Here is a 16,716-nt window from a genome sequence, read left to right as displayed (position 1 = left end):
CATTACTATCAGAGCTAAACATTTTCATTTAATGTTCAATTCCGTTGCATTTAACTTTCAGCAACTTTATTTTCATAGTAGTTTCTCTGTGAAACTTGTCCACAACAACACTGAGGGTTGCACCGTTGAGTCAGTGTATGGGAAGGTGCAGATCTTAAAGATACCTGTCTTTCTTCTTCCTTGGCACTTGAAATACTTCTGTTCTTATCCATCTACATAGGTAACAATGGCTTTGTGAATTTGGTATGGGACTGTGCACTTAAAAAAGTACCCCCTGAAATAAAATGGTTGGAAGATGTAAGCCCAGGAGTTGTTTTTGACAGGGAGAAAGAGACATTCTTTATTTACAGTGGAGGAAAAGAAAGGGGTAATCCCCTGTGAAGAACAGAGGGAAAACATGCAGCAAATATTTGGCAAGCCAACGTTTTTGAGGGGAAAAATCCCATGAAGCATCTCCTATGCATTTATCACATCATGTGTTTCTACCAGAAAAAGGTCACTGTAAAAAAATCTTCTGGTATTTTTATTCATTGAGTAAACCTTCATAGAAAATTAACTCTGTCTTAATGTGAAAAGATGCTTAATAGCCTGTCATTCATTGAATTCACCCTGACAGTTCTCACTGTCACTTCAGGTGTTCTCTGTCTGGAACTATGTGCCAGCTTCACTGCTTCCTGTGGTAGGGTTTAGAGCCTGAACCAGCCATTTTCAACCTCTACCCAAAACTCACTCCAGAATAACTCATTCAGCAGCTTTCCAATGAAATCCCATTATTAGCAATTTTAAGAAGTCCTACAACAATCTCTGAGGTTTTGAAGAGTTGTAATGTGCTGTGTGCTGGTCATCTCTGGTGCCTGTTTGCTGCCAGTCCTGAGGTTTGGTATCATTTAATCCAGTAGATCTTGTTAAATCTTTTCTCTTTTATTCTAGTATAGATGTTCACAGTCTGTCATCAAGTGACCTTTGAGCTGTGACCCTGTGAACTTAGGGCAGTTTTCCCAGACAGTAACCAATGCATCTGGCTTATTTCCCTGCCCCCTCTAAGGCTTTGGAAATGTGGCTATGGGACCTGGACACAGAGTCCCTGCAAGAGTAGCAAATACCAGAGAAGAAACATCACTTTTCTCACCCCTCTCTGGTGTTACCCCCTGGTTATCAGAAGAGAAGTGGTTGTTTCCAGCTGCAGCCTCACACATTTAGAGCCTGGGTCAGCAAGGTTCAGTCCTCAGCCTGGCAACTGGCACAGCAGTGTCTCCTCTCCAGGTGACAGGGAGAGCACCACCAAGGCCCATATGATGCTCTCTCAGACAAAAGCAGACTCCACATGAAGAAGAATGTTCTGAAGTGTTTCTGCTGTCATGAATTCTTGGTTGGGAGAGTTAACTGGGAGCAGTGCTCTGTGTGCAGTGTTACTACTTCTCACTTGGAGTGATCCAAGCAGGAATGCCCTTTCCTTGCCTGGGGAGTTACACTAAATGTATTTCATCCTTGCTTTGGCAGCACATAGACCACATAATGAGCACTCATGGGAAGCAAATCATGCAAGCAGTAACCCTCATTCTGGAAGGGGAGCACAATATAGAAGTCAAAGAGCAGGTAACTTTTCTGTTTTGTGTTGTCTTGGCAGAATAAAATATAAGAGAGCAAAGAATGCTTACTGTTCACAACATGTCATTTTTGTTTGAGATTATGATGTGCTGTGAATATTTTGCTGAGATCTGTCAGATGAATAACTTGAATACCTACAATAATGCTTTTCTTTCTAATGGATTGTTACAAAATTGTTTGAACTGAATTCAGAATGGTTTTTCAAATGTAAGTTTGGCAAAGAGGAGGGATGTGAGAGCAGAAGAATTAAACTGGGGCCATTGCATGGCAGGAAGGGATCAGCAGGAATAGAAGGGGAAAGAGCATCCTGATGGAGCCCAGAAAAAAGTAGGGAGGGACCTGGCCTGACAAATGAAAACTTAAGAAAAGCAATCTGCAAGAGGAAAGGCAGAGGGAAAGAGATGGCCAGCAAGGAATGACATCCTGGAACCAATGTACAGGGACAGCTGCTGTGGGGGTGCTAAAACAGCAATTAGAGGATGGGTGGGCAGGATTTGGCTAAGTAACTCTTGTGCCAGACAAGACAGGTAGTGGGAGAACTGTATTCCTTCCTCATATGGGAAGGATGGGGGCAGTAAGGAGCTGTGGGAGATGCCAGAGGATTGCTTTGGCTTAGGTTGGATATGGGTAGCAAACAGCATGGGAAATGAGTGTAGGAGTAGAGCTCATCTAAATCCCTGCTCACAGAAGAACAGGCTGAAGTCCAACAGGCTGCCTTTGGCGATTTAAGTGCAAAATTAGCAAAAAAAAATCCTCCAAGACTCTGGCTAGCAAGTTTGGTGACACCATGGCTCTGAAGCAGCTGAGAGCTAACCACGTGTGTCTTTCTAAATAGGTCTTCCTGATAAAGCTGTGGTGACAGGAATGGCCTTGATTGCCATAGGTTATTTATCTTGCCACACCTATCCAAATTACTTTGCAGGAGAACCAGCATACCTGGGAAATAATCTGAGAAGGGGCTGGGGCTGAATATGGGCTTTGGAATTGGGGCCTATATCCACTGAGCATTTCCTTTGTCCTTGTGGTGCAGCTGGCTCTTATTTCAAGGTCCAGTACTACTTGTCTGCACACCAGAACCCCTGCTTGGAGCAAGACAGTGCTTGTCGCTGTCACTGCTGGCCTCATCAGGATGTAATTAGCAGCTTTGAAGTAATTAGTCTCTGCAGCTGCTGACACAGTGCAGTGCAGCTTAGACACAAGCCCCATACATGTGCTCATCATCCTCCAGTGTCCTCCCAGCATGTCCAGAAAAGATGGTCAAGTTCTTCCAGAGCTCTTGGGAAAGAGCTTGAGAGCCAGGGAAGGGGCTGTGTCAGTCAAAGCTCTGTGCAGGTAGGGCCAGTGTGGCTCAGGGTGCTTCAAGGGCATCCTGTGGAATGGCTTCTCTAATTTGCAAGACATAACCAGCTGCAGAAGTAGCTGGAGTTACCTCTGCAGGTGACAACTGTGATTAGACTTGTTGAAAACAAATTACTCCTCTGCCAGATCAGCAAAAAGGTGAAAGGCTTCTGTCTCTCCTTTTCCTGGCCTTAAGAAGGAGGTGGAAATGGTTGGGGTTTGTTGTTTTTCCTTTCCCCCAGCCACTGCTACAGAGCAGACATATCTCGTGTATGTTGCAGATTTCCATAAGAGATTTAAAATGTTCTTCCTTGCAATGAATTAGTGAGTGCTGCTCTGCATTTTAAAATGGTGATGAATGTTTTTGGCCAGGGCTGCTCCCCACAGCTGGTAACTGCTTGGCATTGGCCCTAGATGTGAGCAAGCTGGAAATTCCAGATTAAAGATATTAAAACTAATTAAAGGAATTGTTTGTCCCAAGTTCAGAGCTGTCAGGGAAGCTGTCATGGGATGTGATCTGGGGCCAAATAACTTCCCAGTTTTTCTCTCTTTCAGACATTGTGTATCCTTGCCAATATAGCAGATGGCACAACGGCAAAAGAACTGATTATGACCAATGATGACATCCTGCAGAAAATCAAATACTACATGGTAGGGGGAATTTCTCTTAAAGGATTTGTCTTGGTCTTTTGCAGGAATGAAAAGAAGAAAGTGTTTTAGGATTTTGTTTTGTGAATTATTCACTATAATGCATTTAATTTCTATGTAACCAGTGGGGTGTAAGTACAGTTCTGTATGGCAGAGGTGTACAGAGGAACTGACTAAAAGGAAAATGCAGGGGTTATTTCCCATAAAAACATTACAGTGACATCATGTACATAGAAAACATTTAATGAACTTGAAAAATGCATATCTTGGAGATGTCAGTAAACATTTGGAAGAAAGTGATTGACCACTACTCAAGTGCCTTATATTTGGGTCCTCTCTTTCAGAGAAGTTGTAGATAACAATTAGTCCCAGCTTTGCTATCGTATTTATTACATGATGAATGTCAAAATATAAGTCTTGTGAATTTCTGAATTCCTTCTTCTAAACTTGAGTTCTATTTTTCTTTGTTTAGAGTCATTCAAATGCTAAACTACAGCTTGCTGCCATGTTCTGTATATCTAATCTCATATGGAATGAAGAGGAAGGTAAGAAACCCTCCTTATTAATGCACAGACAAGTTACTATCCTGATCAAAAAGCTTTTGTTGCATAGTAATGAATATTTGCAGTGCACAGTGCAGTGGGATCCAAATAATAATGGGAAACATCATTATAGGTGTAGTATGGAATATGTGGGAGTGGTCAGGAGACACTGAGGAGGATGCAGAGCTTTCTGGAGAGACACAAAGGCACAGTGACAATAAACAGGAGCGAGGCAGACACAGTAGGAGGTTTTCACCTGTAGCATTTCTGTCAAGTCTCAAAACAATTGGAGTGAAAGAGAATTCTTGTAAGAGCTTCCAGGTCTTAAAGGGGCTGTGGAAACACAATTTTGGAAGGAACAGGTTCACTGGAGAGAATAAATGGATTAGAAGGGGATCTCTGGCAAAGAAATTTTCCACAGTATGGATGACTTGAGTGGCTTGGGCTGAAACCAGCTAAAGGACTTGTGGGTGGAAGTGGGAGCAATGGATAAGGCATTTGGTGGGAAGTCATGGCCTGGGAGAGTGGGAGGTTACCAGAAGGGGGCTGAAGGATGGTACTGCTCAGGGGAATATGGTGAGAGGAGGAGAGGGCAGAAGTCAGGCTCAGAAACACCTCCAGGGGAATAGTCTCTGCATCCAAATCCTGTGAAATCAGAGATAAAACAGCTGAAGTCAGGATACCTTAGGATAAAGATTTTTGCCTTCAAGATGTTCTTGGCTCCAAACACGTACACACAGAGCACATCTCCCTGGGGAAGCAGGCAGAGCTGAGGGAGTGTTTCCATGGCTGTGCTCTAGCTGGACATGGCTCCTGACCCCCTCCTTTAGCAGGTTTCTGCTCCCACCCCTCTCTGCTGTCCTGCAGACATTTGGGATGGTGCCACCCCCAACAATGGGATTTGTTGTTGCTGCAGGTTCACAGGAGCGCCAAGACAAACTCCGAGACATGGGAATCGTAGATATTCTACATAAACTGAGTCAGTCCTCAGATCCAAATCTGTGTGACAAGTGAGTATGAAGATAATGCAGGATCACCACGGTTGTTAATGTCAATTAAATTATTTTAAACTAATTAAGCCCAGCAATAACTGTGCACACACCTGTGCTGTTACCTGTGTTAGTATCCACGTAGATCATCTGGCTGCTTCCCAAATACGTGTAAAACCAAAACAGTTACTGACAATTTCTGGGGTTTTATGTTAACCTTATGCAGTTATCCCACCTACAGTTGGCAACAGCCCAATTTCTTTCACAAAGTAAAGAAGAAAGTCTAATCTTTGGAAGATGTCACACACAGACAATGCAACTCAAAACTGTGTAGTTGTTTTTAAAATGCATTAAATTTGGTATTCCTGGTTTTATGAAAGATGTTCTAGTGTTCTTAGACATCTTTGTAGGAAAGTTAGGACTTCTCATCTTAAAATCTATGCCAGAGTATTAGCACTGAAATTGATCATCAGGAACATTTTGATATCCAACTGCTGCCACACCAGCTCCCTCCATGGGCTATTATTATGGCTTGTGATCACAGCAGGAAGATGGGAAAAAACAAATGAATAATCTTCTTCCCTGTTGATGAGTTGTATCCGGTCCTGGAAAAGTCTGTTAAGGTCATGGTAGCAGGTTGGGAGATGTGGGGGACAAAGGAAGAGCAAAGTGTCTCACTTCAGGTGGGAGGAAACTCAGCCCGTGTGATGATGGAACTGTAACCCCAGAGGAGTTTTAGGAGGTGTTTTTGTTTTAACAAAAACATTATGCAATATAAGATTACATAAATGCATTATTAGACTGGCTTCTTTCTCCCTCTCACCTCACTATGCTTTTGGTGGGGCCAGTATTCCTACAGGATTCCTGTGTCTTTAGTAAATTCTGACTTGACACTCCTTGGTTTCTCAGCTGAAAGACCTGCTTTTCGTGGTACACCTGTATTACAGAAAGCAATTGCTCTTCAGTGATTGCTCTTGAGGGATTGTGGGAGGTGTGTATAACACACATCCCAAGCCCCACCATGCTGGGAGTGCCTCAGTTTGTGCTGGGATTCAGTGTCATTGGCTAGATCGGGTTATCCTTGGATGCCAGGTGGATTCTTTAACAGTTACAACCCACCCAGAGCATTTCTGCACCATGGGTCAGATCCTTCCAAAATGAGGGAGCTTTTTCCTCAGCCATCCTCCCTTCCTCTCTGCTGGCACGCTCTGAGCCTGCTCTTGAAGCTGCTGCTGCTGCTGAAGCCAGCCTGCTGTAATTAATGGGTTGTTCTTTCTTGCAGGGCGAAGACAGCACTCCAGCAGTACCTTGCATGATCAAAGACTAACTGAATCTATGGACACCCCTCATGTCTACTTAAGGAATAGCAGGAGATACTCCTGACTCCTTATATTTGCACAAGTCACCTTGGGCTGCATTTTTCTCAGGTGCAGGGAGCTGCTTTGCAGAAACAGTTCGAATGATCAGGTCTCCAGTGCACTTGAGAATTTTCTTGAGGTAGTTTCTTTACTCAGAGGACTCGGGGGGGGGTGTTTTGGTTTTTTGGTTTGTTTTTTTTTTTCCTGAGCTACCTGGACTCTCAGATAGAACAATCAGTCATCGTTTTCCTTTTGGGCCTCCAATTCTCTGCTTTTGCTGCAGCCTTGTGTGGGTGTGTGGGTGCTCGAGTGCGTGCGTGTGCCGGGCTGAGTGTGTGGGTGTGAGACCTCACTTTTGGTTTTCCTTTTTTTTGTGTGAAAATCTTTTTCTACAGGTTTTCAAGGGTTAACCATTGTTTGCTGTACGAATACTTCAATGAATTATATACCGTTTGAATGAAATGTTATTTAAAAAAAAAAAACCAAACTGTTGTATCCCATAAAGTTTATTTTGAATTTTGAACAGATGAATGTTTTTAAGTAAAATATATGCATTTCTGAACTTCAGCTTAACTTACATTATACTTCATTTTTAAAGAGAAAAAGAGAAGGAGACAATAGACTTCAAATTCCAAGCAGCACATTCTGTACTGACAATGTCCAAGAGTTCTTAGCCACAATACAAGGTCACCTGGTATCGATGACATGCTCAAATGCATGGAATGGCCCAACTGGATTGGGTTTGGGTTTCTTTTCATTTTTGGAAAACAAGCTCATACTTGAGGGTTAGCATGACTGATGCTTTTCAGAAAGGAGCATGTGGCTGCAAGATCAGCAGGAATAAGCTCTTGTTTTGCCACCCAGGAACTTGCTCAGCTACTTGCTGAAGGGTTGGCTTATTCATGGTCAGAAGGATTTGCTGATCACTGATACCAGCAGAGCAAACTGTGTGTTGCAGAAGTTATACCTTCCAGAGACTAGAAGGAGTTGGCAAACAGGATTAAGGAATTGCTTTTGTTTTGCATCCTTTATCTCCACTAATAGCTCAGTGACTTCCAAATTATTTCCACAAATGATCAACTGGGTGCATTAAGTTGGGGAAGGGATGGAAAACCTGGGGCTTCTGTCTTGTTTTATAGCTCAATAATGTTGCTACATATTTTCTGTATATTTGCAGCTATACACACATGCATGGATTTAATTTGCTGGATAATTGGTGGGGTGTGACTGCATCCAGAAGCTCTGAGTGTCTGTATGTTCCTGAAATGGTGCCTGCAAGTGTGCAGGGGGAAACACGAGTGCAAGTGAAGGGGACTGTGTGAGCTCAGGCTGGCTGGAATGGCAGAGCCCAGTGACTTCCCAGTCTCCTCAAGCAGTTCAGGGTTTTGACTCTGCTCAGGTCTTCTTTCTGGTTTCAGTTTAGACCACAGTTCATAGTCAGACTCCCCAGACATTGTATTTACATAGCACTAACAGGCACTAGAATTTGCAGCCAATGTCTTAAACCAAATCCTTCTTCTCTTACACTGAGCTTCAGGAAGGCTGCAGCAAGAAGAGAAGTCTGTAACTTTGCTAACCAATTTTGATAATTATCTAAATCTTTTATTTCTAATCAGAAGGTCAAATTGTGATGACAGCCTTACTTTTTTCCCAAGGTAACTTTGTGTCAGAAAATGTGACCACAGTTTGGCCTGGAATTTGAATGTGCTGTATATCAGATAACTGTTATCACTTGGTTGCAAAGAAGAATATCTGCATTTCATGTAACTTCTTCCACTCTCAAAGACAAATAAAAGTGAGCACCTGACACTTTTTCCCCAGGCATTGCAGTAAGTGACTGGCAGTTTTTTAACGTCCTTCTGCAAATGTTTCATGATGGACTTTGGGGGTTGAACAAAAGGGAAAGTAAACATATGTGAGAATTTGTTCAATATAAGTACCTCAGAAGCAGAGTCTTGTTTATAAAATTCAATCAAATATATTTTTGCTTAAACTGAGAAAAAAGTTCTGAGGCAGGTATTGTAACAAAACTGTCCAGTGGGGATCTCCCTGCCCCATTTGCACTCCTGTCTGTGTTGAGGAGCTCGAGTTCTTATGTATCTCCTCTCATCATTCCCCAACTCACATTTCTTAAAGCAAATCTGCGTTTGATTCTATAGAACTTTGGTGCCTACAGGTGTTCAGAAAAAAGGTGAGTAAAAGTATCTCTGTACAAGTTTTGAGATGGTCTGCTAAAATTCTGCCAGAAAAGCTAAAAACCCATGCTCAGACAATCTTGTTGCTGCTTGAGAACAGTTGACATTTTCCACAGGTATAGAGAGGACAAACTGTTGGGTAAGAACATTTTTACATTCAGTTAAACTTTGTGAATAATTTTTGATGTTGCTATAGGTATGTACAAAAAGAAGAATACTGTAAATAAAAAGAACTTTACCAGTACATCTAGATTTTTCTCAGCTTCCTGAAGAAATATGAACTCTCTGTGCCAGCTTCTCTACAGCCTAAGATTCACAGTGGGACAGACTTTCCTGGTCACTCAGAGCTTTCCCAACTTAATGAGGTAGCAGCAGCTTGTGAATTCCAGGGTTGCTTACAGAACCAAAGCAAAGTTTGTCTGGACATCATATGAATTACCAGGATTTCTGCTGTTCTTGGGCCGTTTCTCTGCTGAAAAACCATCCTGATGGATGTTGATAAGTATGTCCTCTCTTTATATATGGGTCTAGTGATGGGAATCCTTCTTTCAGAGGTTACACGTGTTACAAAGTGAATAGTTGAGCAGGGGATTTGGGACACCAGCTGTCAGACAGTGGTACCCTTGGCTCTCCCCACCACCTTCATTCCACATTTGGACTCTTTCCTACACAGAAAATCAAATAAAATATATGAGGAATAATAGCTCCAGTCACAGATTTGCATTGTGGTAGTGAAAGAAGCCAAATAACCTGTGTAAAGCAGCTTGTGCCAGGATACCATTTTTAAAATTTATTTTTACAGACTTTACCTATTTCCATGGATGCTGTACCTCAGCAAACGTGCTGAAGCAGTAACACAGCAGGCAGAGGAATAATTGAGGTGTCTGAGATTAGGTTCTTTAAGAGTAGAAAATGGCTTTAAAAGGGCTTTGGTAATCCTGAAATGTGAGCACAAGAGCTGTCGGTTTGCAAACTTTCAGTGGTGGCCAGAATGATCAGGGCTTTTCTGCAGGCTGATTGCTACAAAAAGAGACATTGTGGGGGCATTGATGTACCGAAACCTGAATCCTCAGCCCAGGAGGAGGGTGAGCAGTTGGAGGACAGGCCAGCAGGTGCTGTGTGACAAGAAGCAGCTCCAAGCTGTGCCTCTGCAGCCCAGTGTGCCCAGGTGTGGGAGGGGATGGGCTAAGAGCAGCAGCCCTGCCCAACGGCATCGCCAGGGCTGCTGGGCACTGGCACTGCTCTCACTCACTGCAGAGAGGAAAAGAAAACCACAAACCTCCCCAGACTGAGCTGGTTTGGAAGGGGACACCCTTGCTCAGTGCTCTGAGGTCACGCCTGGATTCCACACCTTGCTTTGAGCCCCCAGTTTAGGGGAGAGGTGCGAAGACTGGAGTGGAGGGTGAGTGTTGGGCTGGGGGGTGCCAGGCAGGGGGGGCAGGGACAGGAGAGAGAAAGGCTCCACCTGCAGCGGCTGCTCCAGGAGTCCCAAGGGAGATGGAGCTGAAGTTGCAGCCGGCGCCGGACACGGGGGAGGGAGCAGGGCGGGCTGGGCTGACGCTGCCCTGGCGATGCCAGCGCTGCCATGGCAGCCTTGGGCTCCTGCCAGCTGCTGCACAAGGCCCTGGAAAGGAGCGGCCATTAAGGCCCCGCAGCAGCAGCTCGGCTCTCAGAGGAGGGGTGAGCAAAGGTGTCCAGCCTGGGGGCACTGCAGCAGGGCCGCGGCGATGCTGTGAGTGCTGTGTCCGGGCTGGAGCAGCAGACACAGGTAAAAAGCTCTGTCTGTGGTGCAGGTTGGCCAGTTCTTGGATCCAGGTGATTAGAAGTAGTGCTTTGTGCTTGGGACAGCTGCTGGAAGGACCCTGTTCCTGCAGAAGGATGGCTGCAAAGAAAAAGGAGGTAGTGCTGCAGGTCAGTAGTAGCCAGGCCTTTAGCAGACTTTGTAAACTTAAACTCTCAGTAAGTGCAAAGGATGGAGTTCAGTCTTGGGGTATCTCAGATCCTGTTGGCAAAGCCTCACTGCAAGGTCTTTTTTGGGAAGAGGCGTTCCTGGAGGCAGGTGGGAAGCGTGGGAGGTCACACGTGTCCCCAGTCAGGGCTGTGGGGTGCACAGGGAGCTGTTGCAGGTTGGGGTTGGGGTTGTTGGGGCCTAGCACAGGTTTGGCTGCTGTCAGAGACCAAAATTCCTGTTCTGTGAGGTATTAGCTCAGAGGACATTTCGGAGTAGGGAACTGGGGTTGGCACATCTCCTGGATAGCAAGTTATTGAACATTTCTGACCAGGTCATGTATTCAGAAAGATTGCTGTAAAGGTAGAAAAGCTAGGAGGTACAAGAAAGATTTTTTTTTTTTTTTTTTCCTTTGACTCTATTTCACAGTGTTGTGTAGAGGAATTTTTCCTGCATAGGTGATCTAGTGATGCTTTTTATAACTACTGCATGGGGAGAAAGGGGTTCTAAGAACAGTTCATAATGCAAAAACATTGAAAACTGAAAATGGGTTCTGCAGGTCTGCTTCAAATTTTGAGAGCAGTTCAGTTTTCTCAAGAGAGAAATAATGAAAGCGATTATGGGCTCTATGACCTTGTTTATTCACTGTTGAACTAGAAATGTGAACAATGAAACAAGGAAAGAGGGACATTTTATGAAGGTAGGAATAGTTTCTGTTGCTGCTTGTCCCACTGTGTTCCTGTGGGATGGGGAACCTGACATGGACTGGACTGTGCCCCTTTGGCAGTGAAGGGAAATCCGAGTCTACATCTGCAAAATTGGGATTTTTTTACATCTGCAGATGAAAGCTGAACCTGTGTAGGCCATGAGGGGATATCCTAGAAGGGGTCTGGCTTTGTTAGAGAAAAGTCAAGTCCAAGCAGCCTCAGGACATCCAAATCAGCAAAGCACCTTGAAGAGTGCCAGCAGTACTTGAGCCCAGCAGTTGAACTCATGGCCAAATTCATTATCAGAAAATACTGTTGTAAATCATTTAGACTCATTAGCGTTCTGTGAAACACTCCGAGGGTGGTCCCAGCACTAAGAATAATTAAGTTTTATAGTTCTGCAGGTGTTCTCTGAGAAAACTAAGCTTGGGATCATGTGCTGAGCAGGCGAATAAACGGAGGTATCTGAACAGCTCCCTGTTCCCTGAGTGAGACAAGGCCCTGGAGAAACTGCCCTGTGTGACCCCCAGTGACACAGCTCTGAACACCTGTGAGAGGGAGTTTCCACTCTTGGAATTCTTGGCTGGGAGATTTTGGCAGCCCTTTAATGCCCATTGGTGTTAATTATTGTGAAATAGCTGGCCTTGATGCAACCTGCTGTCTTTCACTGCAGTCTAAATGTAGTTGGGGTTGACGATACCCACTGAGGAAGGAATTAGGAATCTTCATGGTTCACGATGAACAAAACCAGACCTTGCGTTTCCCAAGAAGCCTTTTTTATTTTAACTCTCTTAAGTACATACTGAAGGGCAAGCCATGAAAGATGGGGAAGATGCTAAGGATTATATCCTTTCTAAGAACAGCATTGGGAGTGTGGGATAATAGAGTGGGTAGTGCTGTGTATGGAATGATCTAGGGCATGCTTGACAGGGTAAATCTCTGAGCAAGCTGATCTAACAGTGAGTTTTGTGCAGGAGATTAGATGAAGGGCTCCACGGGCCCCTCCCAGCCTAGAACTTTGTGTTCTCTGTTCGCTGTGCTTTGGAAGCCTTTAGTAACAGCTGGGAATTCAGATAAGTACATGTTGGGTTCAGACCACCCTCTAGTGCCCACACATCATGGAAACTGTGCATTTACTAGTTCAGTTAGTCTATCAAGGCTGAAACGTCTCAAATAGTAGAGTTTGTGTGCAGGCAAGATGAGAAACTGCTGCTGGAGAATCAGGTGGTTCATAAACCCTGTGAGGACTGGGCCTGAACAAGGTGTGGTTCAACCGGAACCCTGGGCAGGCAGATGGAGATCCTGACAAGGGGCTGTGGGTCTGGGATCTCAGTTTGGGGGCCCCAGCCAAGCCCCAGAACAACTCTGCAAACTGAGCCTGGGATCCTCAGGCAGTCACTGTTCCAGTAGTGCCACTAAACAGGGGAAGACTTGCCCTTGGCTGGATGCTGCTGCCCTTTGCCTTTCCTTGAATCTTGTGAGGCATCCTGATCAGCTGGTCAGAGGTGAGAGAATCACACTGAGAGGAGTTTCCTGAGTGCTCAGGTAATGCCTCTTCAGGCACGTGTGTCCCTCTGGAGTGATTTGTCCATATGTTTGCAGCAGCTGGGTATTACCTGATGAATTACTGTGCCATTTACTGTGTTTTTCAATTTTCCACACAGATTAACATTACTAGCCAGGAGCTTTGGGAAGAAATGCTGTGTCTCAAAGGACTCATTGGTAAGGGTTTGGTCAGCACACTGAATTGTTCTTGTTCTGTGTTGAAAGGACACCAGGACTGTTAGGAGCTATTAGTGTTAAGGATGTTTAGTCAGTCTCTCCATTCCCTTTACCCTGAATGGAAGAAAAAAATATTCTAACAGAGTTGAGACCAGCAGGAGGTTGTAGTCCTCTTCATTTCTGTGGGACAGTCATCATGCAATCCAAGCAGTGCTGGTCCAGTCTCCACTGCTTGGAACAGGACTGTCCCCAGCACAAGGAACAGCCTTGGCTCCCAGGGTTCTTGGGAAAACCTCATGTGCTCTGCCTCTGTGCAGCAGTTTTCCCTGGGAAATCTGCTACCTGCAAGGTCACAAGGATATCCATGTTTCTATTTAAGACTCCTCCACCTCATTCTTAGCTTGTTATTTTGTAATTCTGTCCTCTGATGCAGCATTTCAAATCTTACAAGGGTTTCCAGTTCAGAGCTGAATCCAGCCCTTCTAGCATATGGTCTATTGATCTGTGTTCCAACTGACCCATTTGTACCTGGTTCTGACCCATTTTCCTGCTTGCAGTTGTCGATGTGTTTCAAGCCTGGTGTGGCCCATGCAAACCAGTAGTGAATCTGTTCCAAAAAATCAGGAACGAAGTTGGCAGTAATCTCCTGCATTTTGCTGTGGTAAGATCTCACTTGGCAGTGCTTGAAATACCCAGTCCTCTGAAGTCTAAGGGCTGAAATCACTTACCTTTCCAATATTTAGCCCAAACCATAGCAGTGCAGGAGTTGCAGCTGCTGGGAGTGAACCTGCCACATACAGGGGCTTGGGTATAAGAATTCATGTAATTAAGGATTTTCAGGCTTCAAGTACTCTATGCTTTCCAGATTTCTACTTAAGCAATTAACATTAGACAGAGTCATTAACACATTGCCTCTGATGTACAGGGAGAGGCTGGATTTGGTCACCCTGGAGAGGAAAAGGGACAGATGTCCTGTGGGAGAAGGATGGAGAAGGCAGAGACTGATGTCTGTCAGGGAAACACAGCAACAGGACAAGAGATAATGGGATAAGTTGCATTAGGGGAAGGTCCAAGTAAATAGAAGGGAAAAGTATTCAAGTGAGAATGTACAAGTTCCCAGAGTGCTGTGCAGAGCTGATTCTTGGAAAAGCTCAAAACGGATGCAGCCTTGAGCAACCTCCTGTACCACTGAGAGCAGTCCTGCCCTGGGCAGGGTCTGGGACTGGAGCCCTTCTGGGACTGAAGTCCCTGCCTCAGCCATGTGGTATCTGTGTGTTTTAGTGCCTTTCCTGGCTGGTGGCAGCTCTGGCCTGACGACAGAGCTTAGGGCAGTGAGGTTTCTCTTGGCTCAGCCCTCCCATCCATTGCAGCTCCTCCTGGCGCTTCTCTCAGTTGTCATGGGCAGGAACCCTGAATTCACTTTTCAGGCTTTTTTTCTGGGACTCACCCAAGCAAACTGCTGAGGATAGATATCCCTGTCCCACAGGAGTGCTGCTCCAGTTCCTGCAGGTGACAGCTACCTGCTTCTCAGGCACTGGAACTGAGCTGTGAGCTGGCTGTGCCCCTGCTTCTGACCAGTGTCATTTTGTCCCCTAAGTCTGGGACCCAGAGGGGTCCTCTGTGGGGGATGAGTACCAGCCAGCTGAGGGTATCTGAGTCCAGGCACTTGTGTTCATCCCTCTAGAGCAGAAATGCTTTTCTAGAAACACCTATTTTATTTTACATTCCTTTTAGGCTGAAGTTGATTCCATTGAGGCTCTGGAAAAATACAGAGGACAATGTGAGCCTGTCTTTCTCTTTTATAAAGTGAGTGAAAATATTTTCCCAGTGGTTGCATAGGAATAAACATGTCCTGCTGGTGGGAACATCGGTCCTTTTGGGAGGCTGTTTTATTTCTTTAATGTGTGATGGGACAATTTTATTTGCTCTGTATCTGCTGGTAATCAAATGCTGTGCTGATAAGAATATACAGCCCATGTGCTGCCCTGTGGAGTCTTCAGGTTCAGCCTCCTGCTTCTGCAGGACCTCACTCCTCTCACAACCTGTGTTGCTTCATCCTGAGACTGACGAGGAGGCACAAATAAAGTTGTTCCAAGGTTTCCCTCTTGCTGTGGAGCAGAGCAGCTCTGAAGGGAGGAGGGCCTGGTACATATAGTGTGGGTGATGTGCTGCTGTGGGGAATTCCAGAGCCCAGAAAGCAAAATCTGAGCATTTGCTGACTGATTTGCTTTCCACACCTTCCAGGGAGGAGAATTAGTGGCTGTTGTAAGAGGAGCAGATGCACCATTGCTGCAGAAGACCATCCTGAAACAGCTGGCAGGGGAAAGGAAGGGTTTACATGGAAGAGAGCCTGTGGTGGTAATGGGTCACTAAAGCTTCAAACACCTGTAGATGTGCATGCAAGAGGAGAGGTTCAGCTCCCCAGAGCCAGCATAGCGCTAAAGCAGAGCCACTTCTTTTCAAAAATCCTCTCCCCTGCCCAGCCAACCTCCTAAGCCACCACCACAGGGACTGGCTTTGTGTGTGTGATCTAAAGTAATGACATTTCTGAGGAGCAAAACTGTCTTACCTGTGTGTGACTTGCTGCTCCTAAGGCATCTCTAAAGCCTGCAGCTCTCTGCTGCCATTGCTGGCCTGTTCCTGGGAATGCTTTTCCCCCAGCTCTTGCTGTCTGCTGACTGAAAGCTCAGCAGGTGACCCTAGACAGGCAGATCCTCTACTGTCCCTGCTGAGCTGAGCTGGCCCAGGACAGCAGGAGGGCTGTTCCTGCTCAGGGGGAGGTGGGACAAGGGGCCCTGCCTGGCACAGGCTTACCTGGAGGGTAGGTGTGGGATGTTCCTGGCTCATCCATGTGCCCTTGCTGCTAGGTGCCAGACAGAGCCTTCTCCAGAGAGGAGGGAAGCACAGCTCCCTTTCAGGAGGAACAACGGGAAGGACTAACAGGTAAGGCAAGGCACAGGTGTAGGATGTTCTCTGTGCCTTTAATTTGAACATTTAAAAGCTGGAACCTTCAGCATGGATTCAGCTGCTGCTGGGACACCAGAGGGGCCATTCCTCCATCTGGGCACAAACAAGAGCTCAGCATAGTTTGGGTGTCTGGCATTGTGAAACTGGGTGAATTTATCCTTCCAATGCGTTTTATTTTATATTTGACCCCCCTTGCCTTCTGGGCTGGTAAGAGCCCTTGGAGACCCCACATGGCTTTCTGTTTCCAGGTGGTTTTTAAAAGAAAACACAGATGCTTGGGCTCCAAATCTGCTTACACCATCTCCTGCCTTGTCTAAAATTAGCCACGAATTCCCAAAGGCATTTGCCTCTTCTCCTAAAAGGGACATTTTTTCTTGGCTTTGCTGGGACAATGCTACATCCTGGCCCTGTGCACACCAAATCTTAGGCTCCAGAATGTGAGACTCGAAGCAAAACCTCCTAGTTTTAGCTGAAGCACCATGGGATGCTTTAAGGCGAAGGGACGTGAGGGATGTTGGTCTCTGCCTCCCCTTTCTGCACCTATTGTTAATTTTGCCCATTTTCTTCCCTCGGAGGCTGACGCATCCATCGGGTCCTGTATGACAACCGCAGTCGTGGAGCAGATGCGATTTTTTTTTTAAATAAATACAAGATTTCCTTGTGGCAGCAGCGCCGGGTCCGTACCCTTGGTGTC

General features: G+C 45.5%; 2 protein-coding genes across 11 annotated transcripts in view; both read left to right on the top strand.

Moving 5' to 3' along the window:
- The window catches only part of ARMC8 (armadillo repeat containing 8), a 60,601-nt gene extending 52,298 nt beyond the window's left edge, over window positions 1-8,303 (top strand). For all 4 annotated transcript variants that reach the window (XM_014870460.2, XM_014870459.2, XM_014870462.2 and 1 more), the window contains 5 exons: window positions 1,501-1,596; window positions 3,502-3,597; window positions 4,067-4,139; window positions 5,053-5,146; window positions 6,408-8,303. In XM_014870460.2, the coding sequence (XP_014725946.1) occupies window positions 1,501-1,596; window positions 3,502-3,597; window positions 4,067-4,139; window positions 5,053-5,146; window positions 6,408-6,441 (393 nt within the window). In that variant the 3' untranslated portion in view covers window positions 6,442-8,303. The remainder of the gene's footprint in view (window positions 1-1,500; window positions 1,597-3,501; window positions 3,598-4,066; window positions 4,140-5,052; window positions 5,147-6,407) is intronic.
- Window positions 8,304-10,061: 1,758 nt separating this feature from the next.
- NME9 (NME/NM23 family member 9) lies at window positions 10,062-16,688 on the top strand. Of its 7 annotated transcripts, none has more exons than XM_088170633.1 (8): window positions 10,062-10,080; window positions 10,472-10,589; window positions 12,998-13,055; window positions 13,613-13,716; window positions 14,790-14,861; window positions 15,300-15,413; window positions 15,923-15,998; window positions 16,598-16,688. In XM_088170633.1, the coding sequence occupies exons 2-8, from the start codon at window positions 10,557-10,559 to the stop codon at window positions 16,600-16,602; spliced, it is 462 nt and encodes a 153-aa protein (XP_088026759.1). In that variant the 5' UTR covers window positions 10,062-10,080; window positions 10,472-10,556; the 3' UTR covers window positions 16,603-16,688. The 7 variants fall into 7 exon arrangements, with proteins under 7 accessions (XP_088026759.1, XP_088026757.1, XP_088026762.1 ...); XM_088170631.1 differs by lacking the exon at window positions 10,062-10,080 and adding an exon at window positions 10,257-10,358; XM_088170632.1 differs by lacking the exon at window positions 10,062-10,080 and adding an exon at window positions 10,350-10,368.
- The last annotated feature ends 28 nt before the right edge of the window (window positions 16,689-16,716 follow it).

Source organism: Sturnus vulgaris, chromosome 10, assembly GCF_052056855.1.
Source record: "Sturnus vulgaris isolate bStuVul1 chromosome 10, bStuVul1.hap1, whole genome shotgun sequence".
NCBI lineage: Eukaryota > Metazoa > Chordata > Aves > Passeriformes > Sturnidae > Sturnus > Sturnus vulgaris.
This window is presented reverse-complemented; position numbering and strand designations above follow the sequence as displayed.

Bases quoted from the DNA above. Each gene is read 5' to 3' on its own strand.
- NME9 (XM_088170629.1), top strand. From the start codon at position 12,926: ATGTTTGCAGCAGCTGGGTATTACCTGATGAATTACTGTGCCATTTAC. The intron at 14,862-15,299 runs GTGAGTGAAAAT...CACACCTTCCAG, and splicing joins CTGTCTTTCTCTTTTATAAA to GGAGGAGAATTAGTGGCTGT. The intron at 15,414-15,922 runs GTAATGGGTCAC...CCTTGCTGCTAG, and splicing joins ATGGAAGAGAGCCTGTGGTG to GTGCCAGACAGAGCCTTCTC.